Raw genomic sequence first — 16,050 nt, 5'->3', positions numbered from 1 at the left:
TTGGGAGCAGTTATAAATTACAAGGTTTTTATATCTTCACTGATCAGAATATGCTGGTATGAAAGTGTAGATCTACTTTAAGTACTTTTGTACAGTATATAGGGAATTTGTCAGCTTGGAACATATGTAACGGGGGTGATGCAGTGGTGCAGCGGTAGAGTTGTTGCCTCACCGCACCAGAGACCCAGATTCGAACCTGACTACTGGTGCTGTCTGTATGGAATTTGTACGTTTTCCTTGTGACTTCTTCTTTCCTGTGGCGTGCACAGCCTAAAGATGTTGGACAACTTGTTCTATTTGATCTCCCGTATGTGCACGTCGATTGATTGCATTAGTCGAAACAGGGAAGGTTGCAATCTTCCACCCCTCCTTGTGACTGCGTGGGTTTTCTCTGTATGCTCCGGCTTTCTCCTACACTCCAAAGATGTACAGATTTGTAGGTTGATTGGCTTCTGTAAATTGTCCCTAGTGTGTAGGGTAGTGCTGGTGTATGAGGATTGCTGGTCAGCGTGGACTCGGTGGACAGAAACGCCTGTTTCTGCGCTGTATCTACAATGTCTAACCAGTGTATATATACCTCACACGTTGATTAAATGATGGTTGAAATTCTACAACTGTAAAGATGTTGTGACATATGTCCAAGAACAAACTGTGAAGTTAGTGCTAAAAATATATCAACTTATATAAACAACAGTTGGCAATTTCTCCCATGCATGTGAAACCCTCCATTTGATTTGCATTAAGTTAAACTAATTTTCCCCAGTGTGAATATTTGCTGATAATCCAAACTTGAAAGATCAATAAATTACAATTATTACAATTACAATTACAATTTATTTGTTGTCATTTGAACCCAGAGGTTCAAACGAAATTTGGTTTCTGCAGTCATACAAACAAGAAGAAGAACCAAGACACAACACAATTTACACAAACATCCATCACAGTGAATCTCCTCCTCACTGTGATGGAAGGCAAAGTCTTATCTCTCCCCTGCTCTTCTCGTTCTCCTCCCGATGTCAGAGTCAAAGCCCCCAGCGGGCGATGGTAAATAGGTCCCGCGGCAATTATAAAGCCGCGCCGGGTGATGCAAGGCCCTGCTCCGGGTCTTGGTGTTGGAGCCCCCGGCGTGTGCTAACAAGTCCCGCGGCCATTTAAAGCCGCGCCGGGCGATGTAAGGCCCCGCTCCAGGTCATCCTCAACCCCGCAACTAGGGTAGGAGAAGTCGCCGTTGCGGAAGCCCCGAAAAGCTGTCTCCCAGCAGGGACCCGCGGGCTACCGGTGTCACCGTCCACCGGGCTGGCGGTTGGAGCCTCCGAATCTTCTGGGTCGGGCCGCAGCAGCGCGCCACCGCCGCTCCTCCCGCTCCTTACTCGGCCAGCTCCGCGATGGTGGGTAAGTCCGCAGCTCCGCGACTGGAGCCCCAGGTCGTTCCGGTTGGAGGCCGCTCCATGGTGCTCGGCCCCAACGACAACGGAGACCCGACAGAGAAAAGGTTGGGTTCTCCATGCAGGGGAAAGATTTTAAAAGTTCCCCCCCCCCCCCCCCCCGACAAACAAACATACCCAGTTTAAAAATAAAAAAATAAAAACTACATTCAAACGAGACAAAAAATAAAAAAAGACAGACGGACTGCAGAGGCCGCTGCGACGTGAGTCGCGCCGCCCACCTTCAAATAATGAAGCATAACTGAAGTACTAGTGTTATATACATCTGGGGCAGTCAGGAAAATAGTCAATACCTCAAAGTCTCTCAACGATAGAACATAGAATAGTACAGCACAGGAGTAAGCCAATCCGACCCACAATCTGTGCCGAACATAATGCCAAGACTAGCTCTTATCTGCCTGCATGTATTCCATATCTCTCCATTCTCTGCATATCCATGTGCCTATCCAAAAGCATCTTAATTGCCACTATTATATCTGCCTCCACCATCACCCTCTGTAAAAAATAAACTTGCCCCACACATCTCTTTACATCTTTACACCTCTCACCATAAAGCTTTGGTATAGATATTTCCATCCTGGGGAAAAAACAGTTGTGGCTGTATCCTGTCTATGCCAGGCTCTGACTGTCTACCCTATTTATGCCATCCTCAGAAAGGATCTAACATCTATGTTAATCCTCCATGCAAGGAGAAATAACGTAAACTGGAACCATATCTCATGAAAGGAATAGATTGAGTAGATGCACGATTGGGTAGTCTCTTGCCTAAAGTAGGGAAATCGAGAACCAGAGGACATAGGTTTAAAGTGATGGGGGAAGGATTTAATAGGAACCTGAGGAGTAACTTTTTCATACAAAGGGTGGTGGTTGTATGGAACGAGCTGCTAGAAGAGGTATTGCAACATTTAAGAAACAATTCAACAGGTATATGGATAGGACAGATTTAGGAGGATATGGGCCAAACGCAGGCAGGTGGGAGATAGCTGAGGCATGTTGGTCAGTGTGGGCAAGTTGGGCTCAAGGGCCTGTTTCTGCTCTGTATGACTCTAACTCTAAATTTGGAATCAATTTCCCTTGATTCTGTTGAAGGCTACAATTGTGTTAATACTCCACAAAATCAAACGCATGCCTGGATTGAGGATTCAGAAACGGCCATACTGAATCCAGATGTCTAATCCTAATGTATTTATTTTACATAGAAACATAGAAAATAGGTGCAGGAGTAGGCCATTCGGCCCTTCGAGCCTGCACCGGCATTCAGTATGATCATGGCTGATCATCCAACTCAGTATCCTGTACCTGCTTTCTCTCCATACCTCCTGATCCCTTTAGCCACAAGGGCCACATCTAACTCCCTCTTAAATATAGCCAATGAACTGGCCTCAACTACCTTCTGTGGCAGAGAATTCCAGAGATTCACCACTCTCTGTGTGAAAAATGTTTTCCTCATCTCGGTCCTAAAATATTTCCCCCTTATCCTTAAACTGTGACCCCTTGTTCTGGACTTCCCCAACATCGGGAACAATCTTCCTGCATCTAGCCTGTCCAACCCCTTAAGAATTTAGTAAGTTTCTAGAAGATCCCCCCTCAATCTTCTAAATTCTAGCGAGTACAAACCGAGTCTATCCAGTCTTTCTTCATATGAAAGTCCTGACACCCCAGGAATCAGTCTGGTGAACCTTCCCTGTACTCCCTCTATGGCAAGAATGTCTTTCCTCAGATTAGGAGCAAAACTGTACGCAATACTCCAGGTGTGGTCTCACCAAGACCCTGTACAACTGCAGTAGAACCTCCCTGCTCCTATACTCAAATCCTTTTGCTATGAATGCTAACATACCATTTGCCTTCTTCACTGCCTGCTGCACCTGCATGCCTACTTTTAATGACTAGTGTACCATGACACCAGGTCTCGTTGCATCTCCCCTTTTCCTAATCGGCCACCATTCAGATAAGTCTACTTTCCTGTTTTTGCCACCAAAGTGGATAACCTCACATTTATCCACATTATACTGCATCTGCCATGCATTTGCCCACTCACCCAGCCTATCCAAGTCACCTTGCAGCCTCCTAGCATCCTGCTCACAGCTAACACTGCCCCCCAGCTTCGTGTCATCTGCAAACTTGGAGACGTTGCATTCAATTCCCTCGTCCAAATCATTAATATACGGATGATCTTTAGAAAGCACCTCCAGTATTTCTGCACAATTTCGGACTAATCAGGAAAAAGGGCACCAAGAACCCCGACCCTAAAACATCACCCATCCTTTTCCTCCATAGATGCTGCCTGACCCGCTAAGTTACTCCAGCACTTTGTAGCTGTCTTCGGTATAAACCGGCATCTGCAGTTCTTTTCTACACACCGATAACCATAAGTCCCTGACTGCAGAGCATAGAGACACATAGATATAACGACTGTCCTACCTCATACATCACCAACCCACGTCCTGTCGGACACATCCAAAGTCTACGGAACCCATATCAACCTCTTTAACCATCCAAGAACCAGGTATAAAGTTTATTCTCCATCACATGAGCATGCCTAGGAAGGCCTTTTATGGATCACTTTTGACCTAGCACCCATTGATGATAAGGAGTATGAAAACTAGAGCTGCCAGATAATTGTTTTTAATGCATGAAGTTAAGGCATTTACAAATTAATAGGGTAATTGTAAGTCCTAATTGGGGGGGATGGGTAAATTGAATTCGATTTACTTTCACCTGATACATGACTGAGCATTTTGCCTCAGACGTCAGACCCCATGCTGTCTGTCTGTTACGGTTGATCCTCCAACTTGCTGTCTTGAGAACCATGATGAGTTTGGATTGTGGAATCAACAGGAGCACCAGAGTGATGGGAGAGAGGGAGATGCAGTGAAGTACCAGTCTCTCCTGGACACGAAACCTAGTCTATTCTGCATGATTGAAAGCCATAGCTCAGTTGGTTTCACTGCCTGCATCTCTGCCAATGACTTGGTCGAACCTCACACCTCCCCCATTTCTACCCTAGCTGGGTCCTGACCCGTAATATCACATTTCCATGTTTCTCCAAAGAAGATGCCTGATCCGCAGAGTTATTCCAGCACTTTGTGTTCTATGCAAGATTCCACCACCAGCAGTTCCTTGTGTTTCCACCACATCACCTTGTCGCCCCTCTCCCTGCACTTTTGTATTCTAATTTCCTCTTCTCTCTCTCCATTACTGCTCCTCCAGTGCCCTCCACTTATGCAGCTCAAATATATTTGGTATACGGTGATTGTTTGAAAGAGGAATTAACACCACAAATCACTTGATTAACTCAGCGAGTCAAGCAGCATCTCTGGAGAAAAGGAATAGGTGATGATTCGGGTCGGAATTCTTCCTCAGATCATTTAATTTGGCCGTGCTCATCTCTGGGGTCATGGTCCTGGGGTAAGTACAGAGTGGTGTCTGAGAGTTCAGCCCAGTAGAGGTCAGCTCGCCAGACTACAACGTCAGCTCGCAAGACTACAACGGCACCTCTCTTGTTGGCGGGTTTGATGATATTGTCGGGATTGTTTGAGCCTGGAGTCTGAGGAAGGGTCCCAACCGTAACATCTCCTATTCCTTTTCTCCAGAGATGCTGCCTGACCCGTTGAGTTACTCCAGTGTTGTGTCTCTATCTTCTGTATAAACCAGCATCTGCAGTTCCTTCCTATCCAAATCATTTGATCGCTCTTTTAGTTTTTTGATCAATTTATGTTGCTCGATAACATTGCATTTTTTCATTAAGCCTAACTTGGATCCCATGATTTCTTTAATATTAATGCAAAATCTTTTTCTTCAAGGACCCAAGTCCGCATAAAGAAGAAACCAGAGAACTTTATGGATTCGCCGGAAGTCGCAAACAACGTTTCAAACAATTTGCCTCAATGGAATACGAAGGGGAATTATATATGACTCCGAGAGATTTTATGTTCTCTGTGGTTATGGAAGCCAAGGATGGTAAATTCAAAATATCATAGCAATTACTATGTAATCTAATAAATATTATAAATTGTTCACCCTCAATTCATAAATGAGGGGATATAGTTTAGTAATTGAAAAGTTGGAATTCAATTTCAACAGAACTGTTTCACAACAGTAATAATTCAGATGGAATTAATTACCAAAACAGAACATGGAATCACAATATAAATGTGTTCAAGAAACAACTGAATTGAGGACTGCGGTGCAGTGATTGGAGATGTTATTGAGATAACAAAAAACCCTTGAGCCAACTGGCATCTCTGTAAAATTTCCCATGTTCCTGATATTGTTTTTGCCAAATAACAGCAGTCCGTTTTGCAATTTTGACCGTTTAGTGTTTCAGAGAAATCTTTGCTGAACCTTCCCTATTTTGTGCTTGGAAGAGTCCTATTGCTGCAGCCTGCAATCCTTTCACTGCTGTAGAAAATAGAAAAGTTGTTTTAAAAACAATACTAAAAGCATTCTGCAAGTAAAGCAGCAGATGTAGAGACAGCCAGTGTTTTAGGTCAGCAATTCTTATTAGAATCCTGATTTCTTTCTGTTAAAGAGCTTAACTGTTTTCCCCCAGAAATGGCAATTAATAAGAAATTTAAATCAGCGGCAAACTATTTACAGTCAGAAACATAACAGCTGCTGGATCTCCATTTCTTGCGGATGTAGATAATTAAATCATCTGGTCCAGGCATTCAACAGAAATTTAGTTTAGTTGAGATACAGCATGGAAACAGGCCCTTTGGCCCACCAAATTACCACTATCACTCGCCATCAATCGCTAGTTCTATGTTACTCCACGTTCGCATCCACTCCCTACACACTGGGGCCAATTAACCTACAAACCTACACATCTTTGGGATGTGGGCGCAACAGGAGCACCTGGAGGAAACCCATGCAGTCACAGGGAGAACGTGCAAACTCCTTACAGACAGCACCAGAGGTCAGGATCGAACCCGGTCCCTGGCTCTGTGTGACAGCAACTGTACCAGCTGCATCACTGTGATGTTATATACAGTATCTGGATACCAGTGGATTTGAGACTTTCCATTCACAGAACCAGCAACAGTCCCTGCAGAAAACAGGGCAATTTTCTTGGAAGTGAAGATAAATTAATCCTGAATAGAAGGGTTAATTAAAAGGTAGAAAAAGTGTGTGGTAAAGCAGAAGATGAAAACAAAGATATATCAATCAGATCAAATCCAGAGTTGTGAATATCCATAGAAAAAAATCAACGCTTAATTTTATTTATTTGATTGTGTGAAGCATTTGCAACAAGATAGATGAGTTGATTGCATAGATAACACAAGATTATGATATAGTCCCTACATCCACCAAGACCTGCTGGAGCTCCCCGTTGCTAACCATTTTAACTCCCAATCCTTTTTTTTGTCTGACTCCCTTTGGTCTACACTTAATTTCTAGCTTTTGTTACTTATTCCACTCATCTGCCAGTCACCCCTCACCTGTAACCACCTAGCACTTGCCAGGTTTTGTCACGCCCCACTTCTCTTTTCCAGCTTTCTCCCCCATACTTCAGTCAGTCTGAAGAAGGATCACAACCCAAAATGTTGTCTGCCTATTTCCTTCCACAGATACTACCAGATCAGCTGGGTTCTTGAAGGATTAATAAGGGATCTTGTAGTTGAAAATTGCCAATGGGGTAGTGATTACAATATGATAAATTCTAAATGCAATTTGAGGATGTATATCATAGCAATATCTAAGCAATGTCTTCAATTTGAATAAAGGCAATCAATGGTACTTTATTGTAACATACCTAGGTACAGTGAAATTCCATTTTTGCATACAGTTCAGTAAAAATCTTAATATACAAGCACAATCATACTTAAGTTCAAGAGTGTAAGAACAGTGGATGACAATAGACAATAGGTGCAGGAGTAGGCCATTTGGCCCTTCGAGCCAGCACCGCCATTCAATGTGATCATGGCTGATCAACACTGAGACAGTACACAAGAATAACTGAAGAAGAAGGGTCTCGACCCGAAACGTCACCTATTCCTTCACTCCATAGATGCTGCCTCACCTGCTGAGTTTCTCCAGCATTTTTGTCTACCTTTGATTTTTCCAGCATCTGCAGTTCTTTCTTAAACAAGAATAACCACAGATCTGGCGCCATTTTATATGATTCAAGTCTAAAGTTGTTAAAAATGTAGTGTCTTAACTTGGCCATAAAGGCCCATTGTCTTGGCGGTGGCACTGAGTCAGAGTTGCAGGATGTCGATGTCCTCTATCTTTGCTCCGAGGCTGCAGGCTGTGTCCAATCCCAGCGCTTGGAGCAGCGTCTAATCCAACCGAGTCCCAGGCTCTGCAAGGCCTCCAGCGACGCATGAACACGCTGCCCCTTGCCTCACGTGGCCATCGTTCAGTCTCTGCCCTCGGGCACCTCCCATAGCTGACCTCGGAGCATCCAGAATGTCTTCGGGGGCACGGGAGGCAAGACCCCAGCCTTTGTTTTCTGCACCTTTGTTTTCCTGCAACAACAACATGAGGAAGCAGTTGGCTAAAGTGGACTGAGTAAACGAGCTAAAGTTACATGTCAGTAGAGGAACAGTGTCAGATAGTCTTGAGGAGTCAGGCAATGTCCTGGGGTTTATCAGCTTTCTCATTGTGAACTGACAGCAGTTTCATGTAAAACTGGTGCCAAAAACACATCAAAACCCAGGCTAACTGTTTATTTGCAGTGGTCTTTACCAATAAGAGGAATGGTGTCAAAATCATAATCTTATTAATTATTGAGCTGAAAATTGATAGCCAGCAGCTACAACAAGGGCTGGCTAGACTTAAAGGAAACATCCGGTTATCGTGTACAGGGATCAAACACTGCAGGGCTTAGATTTTAAAGTAATTATAAAAACTATTAGTTGGGGGGGTCAGGAATTCTCCATCAGAAAAAGTGTTCAAGGCACAGCCTCTCACCACATTTAAACAGTGCCTGGATGTACTTGAGGAGCCACGACCTGCAGGATTATGGGTCAAGGGCTAGAGAGTAGGATGAGAATTGGACAAAACTTTAAACTTCAGGGATACAGCGTAGAAACAGACCATTTGGCCCAACGAGACCGCGCCGTCCAGCGATTATCCCGTACACAAGCACTATCCTACATGTACTAGGTACAATTTGTAATTTTACTTAAGCCAATTAACGTCCAAATCTGTACGTTTTTGGTGTGTGGGAGGAAACCAGAGCACTCTGAGAAAATATGGTGGTCACAGGGAGAACGTACAAACTCCGTACAGACAGCGCCCATAGACAGGATCGAAGCTGGGTCTATGGCCTTGAAAGGCAGCAACTCTACTGCTGCGCCACTGTGCCGACATTAAAATGGACCGTGCGTTTTCTGTGATTCCATGTTAGGTCTTCCTCCTGAAAAGATAATATTGAAATAGTTGTGTTTTACAACAACCTAATAACATTCCAAGATACTTTATAGACATAAGTACCTAGATACAGTGAAATTCTTTGTGGTAACTAACTGACATCCATTTTTATTTTCATAATTTGTCAAGAAAAATTCTGAAACTGTCATGAATTTGCATTCACATAAGTCCAAGCAGCTGTTTACCTGCATTGTCTGTTTTCTATATTTAAATGACTTTAAATTTCGCTAGCTAAATTGTGTGTTAATTTAAGAAAAGTGTTTTGATATCATGTGATATATTGTGAAAAGCTTTCCGAATCCTAATGTTTATCAATTGGTAACCTTCATCCATTAATTTACTTAACTCTTCAAAGCTTTCCAGGTTTAAGATGGAAAAGATATCATTCTTGTTCTAGATTTGTCATTCGTTGTGCTCATCCAATAAATATTGAAGGCTGCCTTACTAAATAGCTCCAGTAAATTTCTGACTATATATTATCAATTGTAACCTGTAATTGCATGTTCATATCTTACCCCAAGTCGTGCTTTGAAAGTATATGACATTCTTTAAGCCTCATCAACAACTGTTACAATAATATGTTAACAATGGAGTCTAACGTACAACCTTGCCTTCTGCTATTCCTTGAGGAATATGATATTTGCAGTATAATAACTATATACCCTGCAAGTTAAGGTAGCTTGTAATTATGAACAATTGGGTATCTAACTTGAATGTATAATATGAATATATTTGTCATGAAGAGTAAAAACAAATTGTTCACTATGTTGAACCCAACATTTTAAACAAAATCATTCATTGTATTAACATTTTTGTTTTGTTTTGCTTTATTTCCTTAGATGATGAAACACAACTTGCAGGTGAGCCTATTTGTTCCATTAGATGTGTATCTTGTTATTATCTATCCTGGTGTGGATCACGCTGCGTTTTCTAAATATAACCAAATTCATCATCTTTACAACTCTTCACAAGTGATTTATCACCTCATTGAGTACTGGATTCTTCTTGTGGAAAGAATAGTCTAACGCATTCATATTTTTGTTTGTTATAACACGGCCCTTCAAAATACAGGTATTGCAATTGAGCTTTGGAATGGTGTTCTATTAGAACATTGTTCTGTTCTCAGATCTGGAAGAAGTGCTATCAGTTCAATAAATCATATTTGAATTTACTTAAATCATTTCCTATTCCTTTCAATTCTGTCCTTTTAAAAGTGGATGTTAAAAAAATCCATTGGTGCAATGGACTAAGTCAATTAACAACATATATTTCAACTGTCTTGCCATTCTCATTGACAAAAGCGTTTCAGTCAGTAGCATAGAGGGGAGGGGGTTGCTAAGAGGAAAATTTCCCTTCTCTTGTTTGATAAGTTGGACAAAGGTACTGTATAATAATATTTAGATTTTAGCCAAACTGGACTTCTTCCAATGCCTACTAGATTTATTTCAAAGAAGCTTAAACAATAGTAACTATTTTTAATCTAATATTACACACCTCTTACCAGGTATTGATTTGTTGATTGTACTTGAATGCAATACATTTTAAATGGAGCAGTTGAAATATTACTACAAGTATTAATTCTGTGTGTGAAAATAGTGCAGATTGCATAGAACAGATAAAAAGCAGCTTCGGGTTTTAAATAATGATTTTAATTTTCTAAGCTTCCCAATGACAGAAGGAAATTATTTAAGTAAAGTCTTGTTTGTGCATTTAATTCACTTTTGTTTTGAATGATTCCCATGTTGTAACATTGAGACCAGAAGCATATGTTCCATCAGGTAACAATTAATTGTTTGAGGAACTTTGTTTCATGTGCAAAATAAGCTATAAAATGAAGCCACTTTCCATTTGCCACCATCATCGTTTGGGTAAATCAGGAGAATCATGAGTTAGAAGATGATTGATTGCAGCGAAGTAATGAGTAACAGTGAGATTTGAATGAAGGTATTAATTAAATTAGGCAAAGTTACTTTTCATTTGCAGCATGCAACGCGCGTTATTTTGGCACAAAATAGTAATATTTCAAAGCATTTAATGTTGAATCTATTACACACAAGTACAATCAATATATCCAAAACGGGAATTTGGTGGAATGTGAGTACACTTGTATCGTTTTTCAGGTTGAGTTGTAAGATTTTTATTTTTCCTAATATCTGTTCCAAGCTGTTATTTCAATGCGGTACTGTGGGAGCACAAGATAGTCAATGTCATCATTCAGATGAGATACTAAGCCAAGATCCTGTTTGCGTACTGAGTGGCTGTGGCAATCTTCAAAGAATATGACAGCTCACTCCCAGTGCCATCTGGGTGCATTGTCCAATGTTTGCACTTAAGACAACATTTCCAAGGTTTTCTAATCTTTATCTCATTGATGTTAGAGGAAATAAATGCATGAAATTTGTTGCAGTATTTTATACATTTTGTTGGTGCATCCCTTTCTAAAAATAGAATTTGGAGATATAATATTAGAGCTACTCAGCATAGAAATAGGCTCTATGACCCAACTAATCCATACTGACCAAGTTAACATTCTGGACTAGACACATTTGCTTGCATTTGGCCCTTATGCCTCTAATCCATTCCCATTCATCTATTTGTCCAAATGTATATTCTTTGATTGTGCAGCATTTTGTGATGTAGTTATGGTCAAAACATACTATATTTGTACAAGCTCATTCTTTTATAAGTGGTGCCATGATACAAGTTGCTATTTTTGTCTCCGTCATCTGCATTGTGTTATTGTGGTATTCCTGTAACTGAAAGAAAGTTACCCTCCTGCCCTCTACCACCATATTGCAATTTTGTTTAAAAGTCTAAAGTATGTTCTCTGTTGATTGTATTTTTGAGAATTGGTTTTATTTTCATTCACATGCATCAGATAAATAACCATGAAATCAAAGCTGGAAGATGAAAAATTATATAAAAGTATCATATATGTGAAGATGTATAAAAATCTCTGTTCTTGTTTTAAAGCTTTATTAAAGATTAGCCGAAGATTTGATCCTTTTTGCACTTTCAGAATTTAATATTTGATCTACAACAAATGCCTTGATGGAACACTTCCTAACAAAATTACACTAGTGTGACCAATTACCACATATGAAGTTAAGCAGGAGTGGTGCCATGCTATTATACACTGCTAACTCTCTAAAAGGTGCATTCATCATAGTGACACAGAGAATGCTTTGCAGCACTAAACAAATCAAAAATGAATTATATTTCCATCACTTAAATATTTTTACCTTTAATATGACATCACCATGAAGACGATGACTAATACTACCAAAGAAATCAGCTGCCGTAATTTTACAGTTTTTTGAAAAACATTTATACACTTGTAGATTTGTCATCTACAGATTGAATTATGACATGTCCTCTTGTCTGTGCCAGCTACTGTATTTCCCTTTCAATATATAATCAGTCATGATGTGTTTGAGAATGAATGTGGACATTTTCATTTGGGCTAGATTGTTTTGTAGTGGAAAAATGAACGTGTCAACATGCAGGGTCATACTGATTATGTCATTGATTAGTATCACAGATTGATGTATGTTTTAATTCAAGTCCGAGGTATGCTCGCAGTTCATCTTGCTTTAAAGACATCCATTTTGTTTAATTATTTTTGTGGTACAATTTTTAACCATGAAGTATATGTTACACGTATAGATATTTAAAGTTGTACTGTATTAATTTTGAGAAGACTTTTCCGTTGGTAAGTCTTCTGCATTGAGTGTGGGTGTGCAAGTTGCCATGACTACCTCATGGTGAAATATGACAAGATTGAGGATGTAGAACAGGAAAGGTGCGAGGGCTGCCACTGATGTTGCCGCAGACGTGACCTAACCTTTCAGTATCAAACAATGGAATAAAATCATTGAACATTCTTAGATAACTTAATTATTAATGTCGCTTTTGAAGTTTTGGGAAAGAAATGTGGTAGAGGATCAGTCCAATTTGGAAGGGGCAAAGCACTGTACATGTGTTCATGGCTAAAATATTTGATAGGTCACTCAGCCACATTGTGTGTTTGTCAATCTGCCATTCACAAAATGTGCTTAGAAACAAAACAGGTTTTGTAACTCTTCTATCCATATCTCACACCTTTTGTCTTTTCATCTCTGGCCTTTGTCCAACCATCTGTCTATCAAAAACTCTTCTCAACTGTATCCACCCATTACTTGCCAGGCTTTATCCTGCCCCTCCACTCTTCCAGCTGTCTTCTCCCCCAACCACCACCATAATTAGCATGAAGAAGGGTCCCGACGCAAAAGGTCACCTATCCATGTTCTCCAAAGATGCTGTAGAAACAAAGAACTGCAGAATCTGGTGTATACCATAGATAGACACAAAGTGCTGGAGTAACTCAGTGGTCAGGCAACATCTCTGGAGAAAAAGATGAAGGACGTTTTGGGTCAGAATCCCTCATCAATCTTATGCAGCTCTTTGTGTTCAGCAACACAAGATTGCTGGATCGCAAATTTGCTGTTCAATAGATTTGTATGTTACTTGTATTTGTATGTTATATCGGCAAACAAAGGAGATAGTATCGACTTCAGGAAGCAAAGCGGTACACATACCCCAGTTTGCGTTGACGGCGCCGAAGTAGATATGGTTGAAAACTTCAAATTCCTAGGAGTAAATATCGCCAAAACCTTCTCCTGAACCACCCAAATTAAAGCAATGGCCAGAAATGCACACTAACACCTTTACTTCCTTAGAAGCCTTTGGAAGTTCAGCGTGCCCCCAACAACTCTCACCAACTTCTATAGATGCGCCGTAGAAGGCATTTTACCAGGATGCAACACAGCTTGGTTTTGGAACAGCTCCATCCAAGACAACAAGACTTTTGGACGCAACCCAGACCATTGCACAAACCAACCTCCCTTTCATTGACTCCATTTATACCTCACGTCACCTCGGCAAGGCCAGGAGCATAATCAAGGTCGTCGCACTCTGGCCATTCCCTCTTCTCTCCTCTTCCATCGGGCAAAAGGTATAGAAGTATGAAAACGCACACCTCCAGATTCAGGGACAGTTTCTTCCCAGCTGTTATCAGGCAACTGAACCATCCTACCACAACTAGAGAGCAGTCCTAAACTACCATCTACCTCATTGGAGACCCTCGGACTATCTTTGATTGGACCTCACTTGCTTGATCTTGCACTAAATGTTATTTGCTTATCATGTATCTGTACACTATGGATGGCTCGATTGTAATCACACAACAAAAGCTTTTCACTGTATCTGTGACCTGTACCTGTTTAAAACACACATGACAAACTAAACTTCTCTGCATGCCATCTGGCACTCAAAGTCGCCTGGACCATTTTTGACATCTCCATACCGTATCTAGAGCTCACTATCTCCATCGCAGGTAACAGACTACTGATCGACATCTACTATCCCAGTGGCTCAGCACTTCAACTCTCCCTCCCATTCCGAATCTGACCTTTCTTTTCTGGGCCTCCTCCATGGCCAGAGTGAGTCCCACTGCAAATTGGAGGAGCAGCACCTCATATTTCGCTTGGGTAATTTACACCCCAGCGGTATGAACATTGACTTCTCCAATTTCATGTAGTCCTTGCTTTCCCCCTCCCCCTCCCCTTCCCAGCTCTACCACAGACTGCTGTCTCCGCCTCTTCCTATCTTCTTCCTGCCCCTCCCACCCCCACATCAGTCTGGAGACCCGAAACGTCACCTATTCCTTCGCTCTATTGATGCTGCCTCACCCGCTCCAGCATTTTTGTCTACCTTGCATGTTTTTCTCTTTTTTCTTCCACATTAGCCTCAATAATAGAAATCTTGCGTCATTAAGCACTGCATCAGAATGCACCCATTCCTTACTGACCCCACAGCATTTAAACTTTGTCCTTGTGAGACTGACCAATTGGTTTAATGAGATGAGCAGTAACAGCTTACTGCTACACAGGAAGATATCTATCCATATTACTAAAAGTCTGATCTTGACCACTTCCTGTTGTTCTGTATATTGATTTTAGAAAAAACGCTGCCACTTACGGCTGTGATTTTTGGCCATCTTACTCAGAGTCCCCCTCTGCTGCGCAGGACAAGAGGATTTTTCCCATCGATTAAAAATAAAAGAGTTATTAGTGTTTAAAAAATGTTGAGATTATCTCTCCTGAAGGCCGCGCCCCTTCCGGAGGGACTATAAAACCCGGAAGTGTTGAGTGCCTCAGTCAGTCTCTGCAAGATGAGGGGAGCGAGAGGGTCACGTCTCTCAGTCTGTGCTGTGAATAACACTGAACACATGCCTACTAAACTGTGAGTGGTTTTACTGACCTGTCAGTGCCCTTAATGTGGTTTAAAAATATAGTTTGGAAATGCTAAAGCTGTGTTGCCTTTGGTTTAGAAATGCTAAAGCTGTGTTGCCTTTGGTTTGGAAAGGCTAAAGCTGTGTTGCCTTTGGTTTGGAAAGGCTAAAGCTGTGTTGCTTTTGGTTTGGAAAGGCTAAAGCTGTGTTGCCTTTGGTTTGGGAATGCTAAAGCTGTGTTGCCTTTGGTTTGGAAATGCTAAAGTTGTGTTGGCTTTGGTTTGGAAATGCTAAACCTGTGTTGCCTTTGGTTTGGAAATGCTAAAGCTGTGTTGCCTAATTAAAGTTGCCTTGCCTAATTAAAGTTGCCTTGCCTAATTAAAGTTGCCTTGCCTAAGTAAAGTTGCCTTGCCCCTGGACAGTTGTATTGAATCCAAAACAATTATATAGGGTAAGCTGCTTCTAGATTTTGGCACCTTTAGGATTTTCTTGCACCATTTAACCATGCATACTTAGCCAGCAAATGCATGTTGCACTCGTGACTGAATAATGTCAAATAGAACTTTCTAAGTTTGAACCTCTTCTGCGAGTGTATGCAGATGGACCTGATTTGTGTGGATTTGTTATTGGATACTTGTATTTGTGTCATGCTTTCCCCATGTCATTGCAGTTCTGGTAATTAAGTCTGAATGTAGAATTTCTGAAATTATGGTAACTTTGCCAACTGTGCTCCAATGTTGAAGACCAGTGAGGTTGCACTAAGTGGTGGTAGTTTTGCACAATATATGGTGAGGAATCTGTTCAAACAATCTGCGGCAGATTAGTCCCAGAGAATGAAAATTTTCCACATTGAATTCAGTGAATGAGAGCAATTGTGAGCAACTAAGGGGAGAGATGAATCAAGAGGCACATACAGAGGCAGAGACCCTGGTTCGATCTCGACTACAGGTGCTGTCT

The 16,050-nt window shown here is 41.2% G+C and overlaps 1 protein-coding gene across 2 annotated transcripts in view; it reads left to right on the top strand.

Moving 5' to 3' along the window:
• micu2 (mitochondrial calcium uptake 2) overlaps window positions 1-16,050 on the top strand; it is a 301,355-nt gene that overhangs the window by 108,023 nt on the left and 177,282 nt on the right. For both annotated transcript variants that reach the window (XM_033022751.1, XM_033022750.1), the window contains exons 2-3: window positions 5,249-5,405; window positions 9,662-9,682. In XM_033022751.1, coding sequence (XP_032878642.1) covers window positions 5,249-5,405; window positions 9,662-9,682 — 178 coding nt within the window. The remainder of the gene's footprint in view (window positions 1-5,248; window positions 5,406-9,661; window positions 9,683-16,050) is intronic.

The sequence above is a fragment of the Amblyraja radiata genome, chromosome 6 (assembly GCF_010909765.2).
Source record: "Amblyraja radiata isolate CabotCenter1 chromosome 6, sAmbRad1.1.pri, whole genome shotgun sequence".
Classification (NCBI taxonomy): domain Eukaryota; kingdom Metazoa; phylum Chordata; class Chondrichthyes; order Rajiformes; family Rajidae; genus Amblyraja; species Amblyraja radiata.
The sequence above is the reverse complement of the archived record's forward strand: the minus strand, read 5'-3'. Positions and strand labels throughout refer to the sequence as shown.